Below are 15964 nucleotides of genomic sequence, written 5' to 3' on the forward strand. Positions count from 1 at the left end.
TCCATTTGTTAGCACGGTGATCAGCATTGAGGGTTAAAGATGGTGATCGCAAGCAGATAACCAAGTCCATTGGCTAGTCTTTTACTAGGCAAGTGCCAAGCTGGTGTTGAATGCAAAAAGATAAAGATGGGATGGGGAACTGGAATGCCGTAAGAGGTGCAACAGGCAGACGATTATTCAAGTCCCTGTGGAAAGTGGCACAGTCCATTAGTATGTGAATAGTTACTGCTGTGACAGAAAACAGTTAAATTATAGTGAAAAAAAATGAGGACAATCGTTTGATATATGCCAGGCCCATTATACCTTATGGACATGTTTAGCCTATAGAGTATGTCAGTAGTATAAGTCAAATGTTGCGATAAACAAGATACAGACATAGTCTTACGTTGCATTATTTTATAGTTCTATTCTCACAGGTTGGACCTGACTGCCCCCTTAATTGAAATGGGTGGAAACCCTTAGACAGAGTATGCGTTCCAAGCCCTCAAAGCGTGTTCGTCTTCTGTTAGAAACCAAGAAGAAATACAAGAATGACCGCGTGAGTAACACACACACACACACACACACACACACACACACACACATACGATGGTGTGGAGAGGGAGTATGGGAGAGATAATAGGATATTTATTTACTGGTTGGGTGACTGGATACACAAAAAACAGTTCCTTGAAGTCTCAAACAGGTTGAGGAAGGTTGCAACTTCATGCCCCCATTTAAAGTAGAAAAAACAGCTTTCATTTACAAACTGATACAGATGTTTCCACTATTAACTTTTCTTGAATTGTGTTAAGTTATACAATTTGCCATGATACCAATTCATGGTCTAAGAGAGACAAATGGTGTCTATCTAAATTATCAGTTGGAGGTATACATTTTTATTTTTTTACATACATCTAGTGATATGTCAGGATTAGAGATACGTTTAGGAAAGACCCATCAGTATTTATCCGTTGCTATATGTGATTGTTAAATTATAATTCTATTTTCCACTAGTTAGAAAAATGAAAACAAAAAGTCCATTATCTGTCTTTAAAGGGGTTCTCCACTGCGGACAATCTATACTTGTTAGAATGGTCTGTTATCTATAGCAAAACCTGGTAATTAGTGTTCAATTTCCCTGCAGCGCCACCACAGGAGAAATTAAACATTATGCACTGCCGATTCAAATCAACAAGACATGCCCTACAGAGTGAGAGATGCTCTTTGTAGCCGCTCTGAATTCTGGCCCTCTGAACAGGGGACAAACCTCTATTAAATCAGAATTCTCTAATAAAATAGATACAAATGGCTTTCTAAACTGGACAACCACTTTATAGTGCTTTTGTCAAAATCCAGAGGCACTATCAATAATATGCCCAGACAGGGTTAAACTAGTAGATATTAAGAGGTTCCATCACAAAGTTAAACGTAATCAAGCCTATTTATATAATAATATGTTGATATAATAGCATGTAGTAAGTACGATGATGTGTGGGCTTTTCCACAATTACTATGATTATTATGATATATAATAGATATATACATAATGCAGCCATACAGTACTAAATAAGTACATATGATTGACTTATCCATAAAATATCTGATCTTCTCCCATAAAGATTTGTTTACACAAGTATATTGATTGGTTGAAATGTGCCACATGTACATCAAGTGTCCAGAAAAAAAACTGAACCAATAAGAATATTGATGACAACAGCAACGTAATACAACAACCTAGTACGAAAACCACCAACAACAATAATACCAAAAGAACGACCACCAACATTACAAGCAATGATAACAACAAGCATCACCACCAACTAAAGTTGGGATCCAGGAGCTTGGGCCCCACCAAATTCCAAAACAAAGGGCCTACGTGGCATGTAGAGATTTCTGTCAAGTATCTATCACAACATACTAAGCAAAGTGTGATAGTGTAGGAAGTTATTATTCGGTCACTTCCTTTTGGAGACAAGTGGAAGTGTGAGTTCATGTACTCATGTACTCCCGTAAGTGTCACTGTGACATCCACTGGATATGACATGTCAGACAATCACATTTGCTTGGTTCGCTCTACTAACTACAGAAAACCCACTAAGGCTTAAACATTTCTATTTTTTTTGTAACCATGACAAAGTGAATTTAAAAGCTATGGAAGCCTTTGACAATATGTATATATATATATATATATATATATATATATATATATATATATATATGTGTATATAAAGTTTCAGGCTGCAAGCTCCATTCCTTTTCAGACTTTTTCTGTAGGCATGTGACTCGACTAACACTGGATGTGAGGACTGTGAGTCCTGGATGCTGCTGTCTTTTATAGCGCTCATGTATCACAGCTGCATCCATGTACTGCTTTCTTCTTCTACAACCCATGAGGGATCTACTCTTGCCTTTGCTGACAGACACTGATTCTTAGGAGTGTGTGATCCCCTCCTTCTTCCTGCAGAGTCTATCATGTGATTTATCCCACCTTTCCCTGCAGACTGCTGTGTGGGCTCTCCTTTCTATTTTTTCTCTTGCTGACAACCTTTGTGTAATCCCCTTCCAGAAGACTTGGATGTTTTCTCCCCTCTCTACACTCTGATCTGCCATGTACAACTAGCACTAAGAGAGGGGAGATGCAGAGCAGAGAGAGCAGCCCCAACAGAAGCAGTGTGCTATTGGGTCTATGTCAGAATCAGCAGCACAGCCAGCTATGTTCAGGACTCCATAGCAGCAAAATTAGAGATTTTTTTTTTAAATGTAATTGGAAAGTTAATTAATTCTGCATTTAGGAAGCAAATGATAAAAAAAAAAAAAAAGCATTAGTGCAAATGTCATTTAAATTTACATACAAATTTGAATAACTTTGTAAATACCTTCTATTTCTTATCTTGCACTGATCCTGAGTCACAACATGTATTATACTACAGAGCAGAATTCACAATTCTGCAGATTTTTATTGGAAATAGTCATTAAGCTTGTTGTCGAACATTCCCCTTTTGGCCTATTATTAAAATGTTTATTTTAAAAAACATACCAGGGGTATATAAATATATCTTCACCACATAGCTAAGGCTAGATGTAATTCAAATAATATCTCAATAGTAACAGAATCAGAAGACAGTAACAAAATGTGTCGCATAATAAGAACGCAGTGAGAAGTGAGATCGACACACAAGAAAAATATATCTATAGGCTTTAACAAAGCCAGATAAATGTGGAGACAAAATGCCTCTAAAGTCAATTGTAAAAATATACTTTTGTTCTAGAAAACACAAGTGGTGCAGGATCAGGGTGTAATACACAGCTTTGTGCGCTCGCTCTTTGTGAAAGTCTTGGAAATATAATGTTTTTCTTATTTTCTGTCTTTGTTATTCCTTTATTCTCAAGCCATTCATAGAACAATAGTTCATTCATCACCGGAAATTATTAGTATAGTTATATAAAGGGGCATTCTAACACTTTTTTTGTCTTGTTAAAGTTGTGTATGTTGTTTTAACCTCGGATACGACTCCAAGCTGTTTTCTGATGTAGCAGAGCTGAATTTGTCACTTGGCACAGCTTATTATGATATGATATCACAATGCATAAAAACATCTCTAAATTGTCCTGGATTGTAATGCAGCTCCTAAAGAGATAAATGGCAAATTTAGGTCTGCTACATCTGTCTCTAAAACCTCAGACATCTAAACACAATGTAGTATCATAATGAATTGTGCTAAATGGCAAACTCAGCTGGGCTACATGTGGATAAACCTAGCACCACCGACAGCTGACATCTGTTGCTATAGGTCTGTGCTCATATTCTTACATGCCAAACAAGAGGGTATACAATATATGGATGCAATATGTGCATTGATCTCCATTTAGAAGCCCTAATCTTGGCAATTTAACCCGCAGTCAATAGTGACCACTGCATTTAATGAATAAAACAATAGGTAGGGCCCTCCTTTGTCTCCCCATTGCTGATGGTTGAATATTGCAGCCAGGAGCCTATTAAAGGCCCATGACTACCATATGTAGTTGCCTATTAGGCTGGGTTCACACGACCTATATTCAGACGTAATGGTGCCATTTTACGCCTCGAATTACGTCTGAAAAAACGCCCCCAATACGTCGGCAAACATCTGCCCATTCCTTTCAATGGGTCTTACGATGTTCTGTGCAGACGAGCTGTCATTTTACGCGTCGCTGTCAAAAGACAGCACGTAAAATAACAGCCTCGTCAAAGAAGTGCAGGACACTTCTTGGGACGTAATTGGAGCCGTTTTTCATTGACTTCAATGAAGAACAGCTCCAAATTACGTCCGTAAAAGACGCGGCGAAAAACGCCACTACATGCAATTACGTCTGAAATTCAGGATCTTTTAATGGGCTGCCAGATAAGACACAGGGATTTTGATTCCCTTCTCGCTGCTCTTTTATTGAAACTAAATAAGTAACTATAGAAGGTTGGGCGGTTACAGTCTCTGTTACTGATGGGAACCAATGGACAGTCTACCACATAGGAGGATATCACTAGTATAAAACAAATATGATTTTTGGTGGGCCCTGGTACAAATTTTGCATTGGGGGCCAGGACCTTCCAGCTACGCCTCCGATTGGGACACTCCACCTAAATGGAGTAATTCCTAGAATCTACATCTATTGGGGATCTTTTATATACGAAGTCCCTAATATAAAAGTATATTCAACTCTGAATAAGGAAGGTGAATCAGGGCTTTAACGGCTTCGTACTTAGCTCTTAGATCATTCATGTAGAGTTTTATCCTCGTCACCTTTCAATGTTCTAGCAATTTGTACTTTAGTTTTCTCTACAGTCTGTCATCCATATATAAGACTCTATTCATTTCCAACATCAAACGGAACAATCAAATAACAAAAAAATGTCCGAGTTGACAATATTGAATTGATTTCCATTCTGGTCATGACACCAATAAGATGCATTTAACAGAAATTGCTAACTTGCCCTTTACTGTTATTTTCTGGGAACCCGAATTCTCATTTCCACAAGAACTGTAGTTTCAGGGCAAGACCCCTTGTTTGCCTTGACACGTTATATCGAGAATAGACCATAAAAACTAATTATTAGGACAACTTAGCTGGATCCCTTCTATTCTGCGTCTTTACAGGAATCCCAATGCAGCCTCTGAAGCTCACACACTGGTCCACAAATAGTTCTTGTGCTCTCCTTTCATCTTAAACATTGTGTGTCTCTTATTCATTGTGAGTAGCCAAGTAGAAAAGAACAAATGGTTACCAGGCAACCGGCATTGATTGAAGATTGAAAAACAACTTAGATGATTTATATATTGCATACACACATACTAGTATATGAGGAGGGGGTCACTGATTCCTTCATTCCTCTCGGATCTTAATCATATTTCCATTTTACCCATTTTCCAGAAGAATTGACACATGTGTCCCTATAGACCTTTTTTTATATTGCCATATTCTGTGTATATATATATATATATATATATATATATATATAGGTTCATTCAAACATTATCAAACATAAAACTAACTAGTTACTAAAAATAAGGGAAAGAGTAATTTAAAAAAAAGGTTTACATTTTCAAGCAAATATAAGCTAATTTTTTTCGAAGTGTTCTTGCACTTTAGATAGAGGTCAGCCAAAAACTTGTTCGGGCAACAGCTATTTCTCCCAACTCCCCCATAGACATGAATACTCGGCTGAAGAAGCATTTTTACTTAGAAGGGAAGGAGAATAAGCCGCTGCCAGACTCCGCCATATGACGTTAGGGGTGAAGAGTTGGTAGACCCACATACACATTAAATCATCGGCCGGTCTCGCCACAATCGTCTTATGTGTATTGGCACCTTAAGACAAACATGATCATAGGGCAAATGAAACATTACTGACCCTCTTGAAATAGAGAGATGCTCTATATATAGCTGCTCGGCGCTGTTATAGATGTGGGACTTGAACGCCGCTAATAGATGAGGGACTTGAGTAGGGGACCCCACCTCCAAAAATTCAGAATTCCCTCATAGGGTATTTCAATAGGGTTTACTAAACCGACAACCCATTTAAGGGTTGTCATGTGTGACTGGTCTACAAAGGTCTAATCACCGATGGTCAATGACTGATACATAATTAAGGAATATTGTATAGCTGTACAGCCCTGTCACTAGGTCATTTACGGACATAGACACCTTTATCTTGACTGATAACTTGCTGCAGCGTGATATCACTCAACAAAAAAGTCAAGTTAAAGTTGCTTAACACTGTGTATTTAATGCGTTGAAAGTCAAGATAAAGATGGCTACATCTTTGAACTGGTAAACTTACCTGAATAGCTTTTTTTTTCTAGATACCCCTGTCCCAGAAATATGTCCCACTGTTGTGTTGGCCCCCTATATGCTAATTTTCTGTAGTTAGCCAACAGGGCGTAAACTACCCTCGAGCTGCCTCACGCTGAATGGTCAGCATCAGAGGCAGGGAAGCTAGCTCCACCCCATTGGCTAACTACAGCAAATTAGCATATAAGGAGCCAACCCAACAGTGGGCCATCTCTCAGAAACAATAGGGGGATATAGAAAAAAAACAGCCCTAGAATTTAGGGAGACTTCGCTAATCAGGTCAGTTAACCAGTTCAATCCATATGACCTAGTGACACGTCCTCTTTAAGAAAGAATATTCATGATCCTATGTTGACATCATTTGTGCAATTTTTATTTAAAGGGAGGGTAAAAAGTGTAGACATAACCAACTAGGCCCATAACATGTGTCTTTTAAGAGCCAAGTCTAACAGTTGCATTGTCGGTCAGTACTGTAAAAATGGTATCGACTGATGATCTACGGAGGTCAAGTACACCTGACATTGAAATTAACGTGTCCTACTCAATACATTTGGATGCAGTCCTAGGGTCTATGACTAACCACTATAGCGATGATACACTTGATTTGGGTTAATAAAATGTATTTAAGCAGAATACTGATCACCGCCCTAATGCACACGACCGTGTGTGCCGCCCGTGATCCGTGGAAAGATAGGACACGTTCTATCTTTCCACGGATCGGAGAGTCGGGCCTGTTTTCGTTGACCCGATTCACCCACTAAAGTGAATAGGTCATACAAAACTATCGGGTACCACTCGGATGGGGCCCAAGTGGCACTCGGTTATGTGCAACTGGGCTTACATTTATTTTTATTTTTTTTTGCAACCCATGGGCTTTAACTTTCGAAAGCTAATTGACTATGACTGCCATGGGTGGCCAATTCACTGCCATTAGGGGAATGGTCAGTCGGCCCCCTGCAACATATCATACCTACTTACAAGCTCAGCCCTACTACACCTGTAGTTCAAACACTAAATGTAGACATTTGAATGCCTCATTTCTTAATTATATGTCATCAAAAGGAACTTGGCATGAATTTTTGGCATTCATACAAACAAAAAAAATCTCTGTGTGCCTCCGTATAAAATCGGATGCATACGGAGATACAGGAAGGCCCGATAGATGTCTGCATTATGAAGGTCGTACAGAACTGTAATATGGCTATGTGTATTAGGTCTTAAAGAGGTATGGTATAAAAAGCCAATTTTCAATTGGCCTCCTCCATTCAGGACCATATTCTATTAGCCAGCGTGGAGATCGGCTACAAAGAGCGTCACAGAAATCCCACTGATTTCTATTGAATCAGCCTATTCACATGAATAGGTCTGAGCTGTAATACCATAGCAGGCCAGGGACAAGAGAGGCGCTGTTTCTGAGAAATAAATCAGACCTGTTTTTTTTTTATCCCACACAACCGCTGTAATATTATAATCAGAAGTAAAATGATTGTAGTTTTACTAAATACAGTCCTTACCACAAGATGCTGACTCATCAGACCTGTCCCCGCAGTCATCCTCTTGGTCACACATCCATGATTTTGATATGCAGCGTCCATTAGTACAGGAGAATTGGTGAGCTTGACAAGTCCTTGCTAAAAAGGAGAAGAAAAAATAACCACAAGATATGTAAATGACATATAGACAAAGCTGACACAGTTATTGATCAATTATATTGAGAAAAATTAACAAAAGTGTAAACGGAGGAAGGTCACGCAATGATTTTTAAAGATTTTGAATTTCAATTAAAAGGGAACCTGTCACGTTGAAAATACAGTCAGATCTGTGGGCAGCATGTTATAGAGCAGGAGGAGCTGAACGCATTCATATCTAGTTTTGTGGGGAAAGATTCAGTAGAACTCGTAATTTATTGATCTAAACCTCTGCTCATTCTGTGCTTAGGTGTCCAGTGGGCGGTCCTTCTCTACTGTACAGCACTCTCTGTATGTACACTCAGGCAGGAAAGGCTGATAATCACTCATTGGGACCGCCCACTGGACTCCTAAGCCTGGAAAGAGCAGAGGTTTAGACCAATATATTACAAGTTCTACTGAATGTTTTCCCACAAAACTATATATCAATCTGCTCAGCTCTTCCAGCTCTATAACATAGACCCACAGGCAGGACAGTTTTTTCAACATCACAGGTTCCCTTTAAGGCTTTTTCCACTCTACCATCATGCCTTATGTTGTTAATGGAGCCTTGATCACTATGATAATCTAATTTCAAAAAGATTCTAAGGAATCCTGATGGATTCTATTGACTTGGTGTTCACCAGTGGTCCAGTATCAAAAGCACCGGAATCCCCATAAAAGTGAATGCCTTGCCTATGTGAACAGAGTCTAATGCTTAGATAATATAGGTATGCAAACCAGAGCATGGCAGCCAAACCAGAAACTCCCCTAAAAGGAAGAGAGATTAATCTGTACACAGCAGTGTTTTGGGGTTCTTGCCCCTCTCATCATTACAGAGGAGGATACTTGTTGGCTGAGTCTCTGGTTTGGCTGCTATGATCTAATTTGCATACTTTTTTCCCATGAGCATTGGCGTTAAAAAAGTCTCCATACACCTGCCTGATCTCTTCAATGACAGCCAATGACCATCTATATAATACAGGTATATCCTATTTTTTATGTTCTGCTTGCTGTCAGTGAATGGAAATACTCTTGTTTTAATCAGAGAGGTTAAAGACCGTTCCTAATAACATAAAAGCTAATACAGGTGTCTGGGTCTTAAAAGAGGTTGTATTAGATCAGATAAGCCGAGCTGTTATCTATCACAAGGGCATTATTCTTGTCTGTGGGCTGCAATTGGCTTAAATTGGGCTGAGCTGTAATAACCTTAGAGCAACAGAGCATTCTCTTGTACTGTAAGGAACTGCACACCTGTATCAGTAGAAAATGATCAAGTTGAATTTTCAGCCATTGAAAACAATAGATGGTTCTATTCAATGACAGCAAACAGAGATGAAAAATGGCGGAAAATTGAAAAACAAAGTATTTTAGTACATTGCCTCAAGTTTCTATAATCAAGTGAATACATTTTTATTACAATAGATTGGACAACTCCTTTACATACCACCAGAATGATTTATGGATGGATGAGCAGAAAATGTAAACTTTGTGTGATATGGAAATATTACAATTAGCAAAAAATACTTTCTTTTAGCCGAAAGGCCACACTCAACCCGACACTGCAGACGTACCATATACAGTATGCAGCCTGCGCAGCTGAACAGGGGACCTATTGGCAAAGGGGCAACCACCGTTATTAAAAATTGCAGTTCTCCCTACTGTCTTCTAGATTCTATGTAAGGGAAAGAGTTAATGGTTCTCTTGTGGTATACCAGAGAAATTGGCACGCTGGTGAAGGATTTCTTAGAGAACCCAATAGAAGGAGCTCTCTGATGGTCACTTCGCTCTTGAGAAATCACTGTTGACTGCAAGGGTCCACATACTGTTCCTGCACAGGGGCCCTCTAACATTCTCCCCTGCCCAGAGTGTTCCTTTAAAGGGTAACTAAACGTTCAACAAACTTCTGACATGTCATAGTGACATGTCAAAAGATTTGATTGGTTGGGATCCGGGCACTGAGACCCCCACCAATCGCTAAAACGAAGCAGCAGAAGTTCTCGTGTGAGCGCTTAGCCACTTCGTTTCTGTTCGGCTTTTTCCGGAAAGCCGATGTAGCGGAGTACGGGCTTATAGACTTTCTACTGAGCCCGTGCTCCGATACATTGATTTCCGGAAAAAGCCAAATGCTTCTGCCGCTTCGTTTTAATGATTGGTGGGGGTCAGTGCTCGGACCCGCACCAATCAAAACTTCTGACATGTCACTATGACATGTCAGAAGTCTTTTGAACGTTTAGTTACCCTTTAATATTTTTTTTTAATCAAAACTTTGTGTTTATATTGATTATCCATAGTCTACATCTGCCGGTTGTTACTTTAATGTTATTGCGTCGTTGTCGTTGCGTTATTTTTAGAACTTTTTTATTTTAAATGCCTATTTGTGTGTAACCCTTACTTTAAAGGGGTTATCCGACTCTCACCTAAATAAAAGCAAACAAGTAAAAAACTGTACGGCATGCAACTACAGAATACACACATTTGCCTCCACTGTCTTCTACTTCACATTTTCCAGTCTGCCCCATTTCCTCGTGGCACCATTGTTTATTTGCGCCGCATCTGAAAACTGGGCAATCCCTCTGCCCTGGTAACAAGACTGAAAACTACAGTTCCCATGAATCCCTTGTTCTCCATTATTTATGTATATCTGGCTCTCTAGATCTTCATGAGTAACCATCCTCGGCATTGCTACTATTGTGAGTTATACTTGCCATTGGATGACACTTTTAGGGCATGCGCTCCAGCAGTAGACTTTACGCAGCCCTCTATATAGATTCGGTCATATGATCTGTTGTTCCGTTAACTGCTATGATTGTTGTTTAACGCAACGTTCAGCGGGAGTATTTCCCGGAATAGGACTGGTCACATGATGTAGGTGGAGTATCTACCTTAGAGGGATTGGATACATGATTTGTGATGTTCCGTTCTACGGGAGAATCTCAAGCCCTGTTCACACGACGTGTATTTGGCGTGTATTTTGGCGCATTTTACGTGCTGAAATGTGTGTAAGGGTATGTTCACACGCTAGCTGTCATTTACGGCTGAAATGACAGACTGTTTTCAGAAGAAAACAGCTGCGTCGTTTCAGCCGTAAATGCTCCTCCTCGTAATATACGAGGCGTCTGTGACGCTCGTATATCTTGAGCTGCTCTTCATTGAGTTCAATGAAGAACGGCTCAAATTACGTTGCAAAGAAGTGCCCTGCATATAATGTATATAAGTGCCCTGCACTTCTTTGCCGAGGCAGTCAATTTACGCGTCGTCGTTTGACAGCTGTCAAACGACGACGCGTAAATTACAGGTCGTCTGCACAGTACGTCGGCAAACCCATTCAAATGAATGGGCAGATGTTTGCCGACGTATTGTAGCCCTATTTTCAGGCGTAAATCGAGGCATAATACGCCTCGTTTACGTCTGAAAATAGGTCGTGTGAACCCAGCCTTAAAGAAAAAAACACTTCATTAAGCTTCCCATTCAAATCAATGAAAAAGCACACAGTACGTACAACGCGTTTTTTAACGCAAGCATATTTAAAAAAATGTGTTTTGTAAAAAAAGAAGTGTCAGGTCAATTCTTTGATGCACAAAACGCGCCAAATGTTCCTATAGTTAATGGGAGTCCTAATTGTCCACCGAAAAACTTGCAAAAAGCGTGCACAAAACGCATAAACAAACATCTGGAACAGCGTAAAAACCGCCTATATTTAAATAAGCACTTCACAAGAAACGCTAGCATATTTGACACGTTTACACGACAGTTTTTTTTTTTTGAGCGCCGTGTGAACATGCCCTTACAGAGAAGGACTGATGACACGATCTGTGACATTTCATTCTTTTGTGGTTCCTCAATGTGCTGAATCTCCTCCTTTAGCAATTTTAGATTGATCGGTAGATATATTTAGACTATATAACCGCTTTAAGTACTGCCCATAAATGTCTGATAGATGCGGATCCCAGCTCAACAGTCCCTAACTCCCAACTAGTGTGACAGCCTGGCGTGGCAGGTCGGGGAACCCTATTTTTGACATAGGTGTGGGTACCAGGGCTGGGACCCACATCTATTAGACATTAATGCCACGCCCTGTGAATACACCATAAATGTCTTAGGGGATGTTCAGACGCTTAACAAAAAACCGCTGTAAAATACGGAGCTGTTTTCAAGGGAAAACAGCCCCTGATTTACAGCTGTTATTTATGCATCAAGCGGCTTTTAATGTGTTTTTTTACGCCCATTTTTGGAGTGTTTATTCTATTGAGACAATGAAAAATGGCTCCAAAAACGGTTCAAGAAGTGACATGCACTTCTTTTCTACCATACAAAAAAAACGCCCCGCGGGAACGAAACGCCATTTTTCCCATTGAAATCAATGGGCAGATGTTTTGAGGCGTTCAGCCCCCGTACTTTCAGATGTTTTTCGGGGCATTTACGGCTGAAAAACGGCTACAAATAGGCTGTGTGAACATGCCCTTAGATCAAATAAACCTTTAAAATATCTGATTTCTATACTAGCAATTCAAAATATATGAATATAATTTGCAAAATATTAAAATTATAAATAAATATCTGCATTTATTTTGCGAAAAGTTGAACATAAAGGTTTTAAAGTATTCGAAACAAACAAGCTGTGCACCATTTACATTTCTAAAAAACAAAAACTCCCAAAACAATTCAACACTGCTTCCTTATTTGTTTAAATGTCAAAGTGATTATATAAATCCGAGCTGACCGGAATTTTGTCCTTCTTGTTTTTCTAATCATTATACCTTTAAAAAATCACAAGACCAATGCAGTTAACCTTTAAATCAACATTTTGCTGTTCTCAATGCCATAGATAGAATACATAATGCCATAGAGTTTTTTACAACTATGGAATCGGCACAACCCGAATGAACGGTTGATTATTTTCTCTGGATGGAAATGATAGAGACTCTTAGGGCATGACCACACGTGGCGGATTTCCTCCGCAACTGTCCGCATCAATGCCGCACAGAATCTGCGTTGCAGATTCTGCAGCGGATCTGCACAAAATGTGCAGTAAATTGATGCGGACTAGCTGCTGCGGACTGCGGTAAAAGTACTTCCCTTCTCTCTATCAGTGCAGGATAGAGAGAAGGGACAGCACTTTCCCTTGTGAAAGTCAAAGAAATTCATACTTACCGCCCGTTGTCTTGGTGACGCGTCCCTCCTTCGATCTCCCTGGATGACGCGGCAGTCCATGTGACCGCTGCAGCCTGTTATTAGCCTGTGATTGGCTGCAGCCGTCACTTAGACTGAAACGTCATCCTGGGAGGCCGGACTGGAGACAGAAGCAGGGAGTTATCGGTAAGTATGAACTTCATTTTTTTTCACAGATACATGTATATTGGGATCGGTAGTCACTGTCCCGGGTGCAGAAACAGTTACTGCCGATCGCTTAACTCTTTCAGCACCCTGGACAGTGACTATTTACTGACGTCTCCTAGCAACGCTCCCGTCATTACGGGAGCCCCATTGACTTCCTCAGTCTGGCTGTAGACCTAGAAATACATAGGCCCAGCCAGAATGAAGAAATGTCAAGTTAAAAAAGCAAGACGCATCCGCAGCACACATAACATGTGCATGACAGCTGCAGACTTCATTGCGGAAATTAGAATCTCCATTGAAGTCAATGGAGAAATTCCGCCATGAGTCCGCCACTGCTCCGCAACAGACAGAGCATGCTGCGGACACCAAATTCCGCTCCGCAGCCTATGCTCCGCAGCGGAATTTTACGCCTCGTCTAAACGAACACTGCTAAATTAAAGTGTAAGTCAATGGACAAACGGCTCCGCTGCGGATTAACGCTGCGGAGTGTCCGCAGCGGAATTTAAGTGAAATTCCGCCACGTGTGAACCCAGCCTTAAGGTAAACGAGTCTTTTACTTGATTGTTCTATTAAAGGCTTCAAAAACAAAGAAAAGCCCCTTAGTATTTGGAATGAATGGTAACCAAAAGATTAATTTACTTTTTAGATATCTAAATATCTATTTTTTTAAAAACAATTCTGGTTCATTTTTCAGGAGCATAGTCATAGCTACGGTAAAATTTCACCCCAACAATTATAAAATTCCTTGTGCCAAGACAGAGTGACTTGTTGCACCCAGTAACCCCCTAAATACGCCCCTGGTAAAGATGATAGCAACTAAAAAGGTGCAACATTTTGCTGCTTCTGATAATATGTAGGGAACAGTTTCGTTGTTTGTTGAAGAACTTTTTAAAGTTTTTGTGGTAAAGGAGTTTGAATGTAAAGTCTCCCAGTTCATTCTGTAGCCCCAACGTTGTAGCTGGGCAACCATTCTTGCATTTAATGAGGATACATTTTAAATTGGGCTATACTGTCGAAATAATACGTTCATTTTTTGGTGTCACACCAAGGATAAGAAAAAATTGTAAATTCTATTGCGTTAACTATTGCACACCTCCCGTAAAAACAATGACACAAACTCTGCCTACTATTTCTGTACAGTCAAATCAGGACTTTGCGCAGAAATGTTAATGTAGTCCTATAATTTCTCACATGGTAGGCTACAATTTGTAGAGCCAAGTTAATATTCATGACCGTTGACCATTTACTAGAACCTCACCCAGAGGTGGAACTTGAAGCTCCGCTGTGCCATGTGCCATTTATGATATTGGTGTCTTGTTATGTAGTAGAAGGAACTTTAGGCCCCCTCACGCACCAGGGCCCGGTTGTAAGTGCTACCTTTGCACCCTCTATAGCTATGCCCCTGACTTCAAAAATACTGTATAAGTAAGATGTGTCTCTGTAATGTCATCCATGTCTAAGATATTGGTAGGCTACCAGCAGCTCCAGATCCAATCCAACCTGTAAAAATCAACATGGACCCAACTAGTGACTGTCACGTAGGGTTCGTGGACCCAATGGGCCGTACCGCCTTGGCGGTATGGCAGCTGGCCAACAGGGCACAGGTCAGAGTCTCTAGTTTATATAGGGTACCTGTGGCAGCTCGGACAGTAGCAAGGCAGGCTTGGCAGGAACTAGGCAGCAGGTAGACGTCAGGCGTGGCATACAGCACAGCACGACTACAGCTAAGCACGGCACTAGATCAGGATACAGGTTATAGGAACAGGAAACACTGGGAGCAGGAAACACTAGGGGACCATTTGCAAGACAGACTAGGAATACAGCAACAAAGCTCAGGTGTGGGAGGATGGGGCTGGGACCTCTTGACCAATTAGCTCAATCACCAACATGCTTGCGCTCTGGCTTCTCAAGTCTGGAATGAGCTCGTGAGCGCACCCTGGTGGTCACTGTGGAGCAGGACGTCCGTATGTGCAGACATCTCTTGAGAGAAGGGCGTTGGATGGAAGGAGTTTGTGGTCAGCGACCACGGACGTTACAGTTACACTGATGAGCAACAAGGAAACATTATTGTGAATTTTGTTTTTTATGGTGCTTGATTTTGCTTCTTGCATCATAGTGGTCATAGTTCTTGGTTATCATCGCAAGACTTTCAATAGAACCCACCTACCAATGAAAACTTCTGACATGTCACTGTAACATGTCAGTAGTTTTTCAAACGTTTAGTTACCCTTTAAGTATTCTCACTGTAAGAAGGTACTGATGTAGCCATCTTTATCTTGACTTTTAACGCATTAGATACACAGTGGCAAGCAACTTTAAAAGGACTTTTCAATGGATTTCAACACTGCAGCAAGTTATCAGTCAAGATAAACTTGGCTACATCTGTACAATTAGATATGTTTGACTTTCAATGTCCAACCTATTGTTTTTCCTAAAAATAGCAGCAGCGCCGTATGGAGCTCAACCTTACTCCCTTTCCAGTCCAACGAGCCCAAATGGCATCATGAGTAGTCAAAATATGCCAGTGGACAACTACTGTAGAGTCCTTTACTTAAAAAATGACCGGCTACATTTTTGGAATTTTTTGCAGTTCATAACTGAACGCGCTTTTATTATGTCAAATCAAAGCACTATGAATGCTCAGAATT

At 40.3% G+C, this 15964-nt stretch overlaps 1 protein-coding gene across 5 annotated transcripts in view; it reads right to left on the minus strand.

Annotated features, from left to right (window-relative positions):
- The window catches only part of LRP1B (LDL receptor related protein 1B), a 1078540-nt gene that overhangs the window by 434771 nt on the left and 627805 nt on the right, over positions 1–15964 (minus strand). For all 5 annotated transcript variants that reach the window (XM_075829239.1, XM_075829241.1, XM_075829238.1 and 2 more), the window contains exon 18: positions 7824–7940. In XM_075829239.1, coding sequence (XP_075685354.1) covers positions 7824–7940 — 117 coding nt within the window. The remainder of the gene's footprint in view (positions 1–7823; positions 7941–15964) is intronic.

This window comes from Rhinoderma darwinii, chromosome 6, assembly GCF_050947455.1.
Source record: "Rhinoderma darwinii isolate aRhiDar2 chromosome 6, aRhiDar2.hap1, whole genome shotgun sequence".
Lineage (NCBI taxonomy): Eukaryota > Metazoa > Chordata > Amphibia > Anura > Rhinodermatidae > Rhinoderma > Rhinoderma darwinii.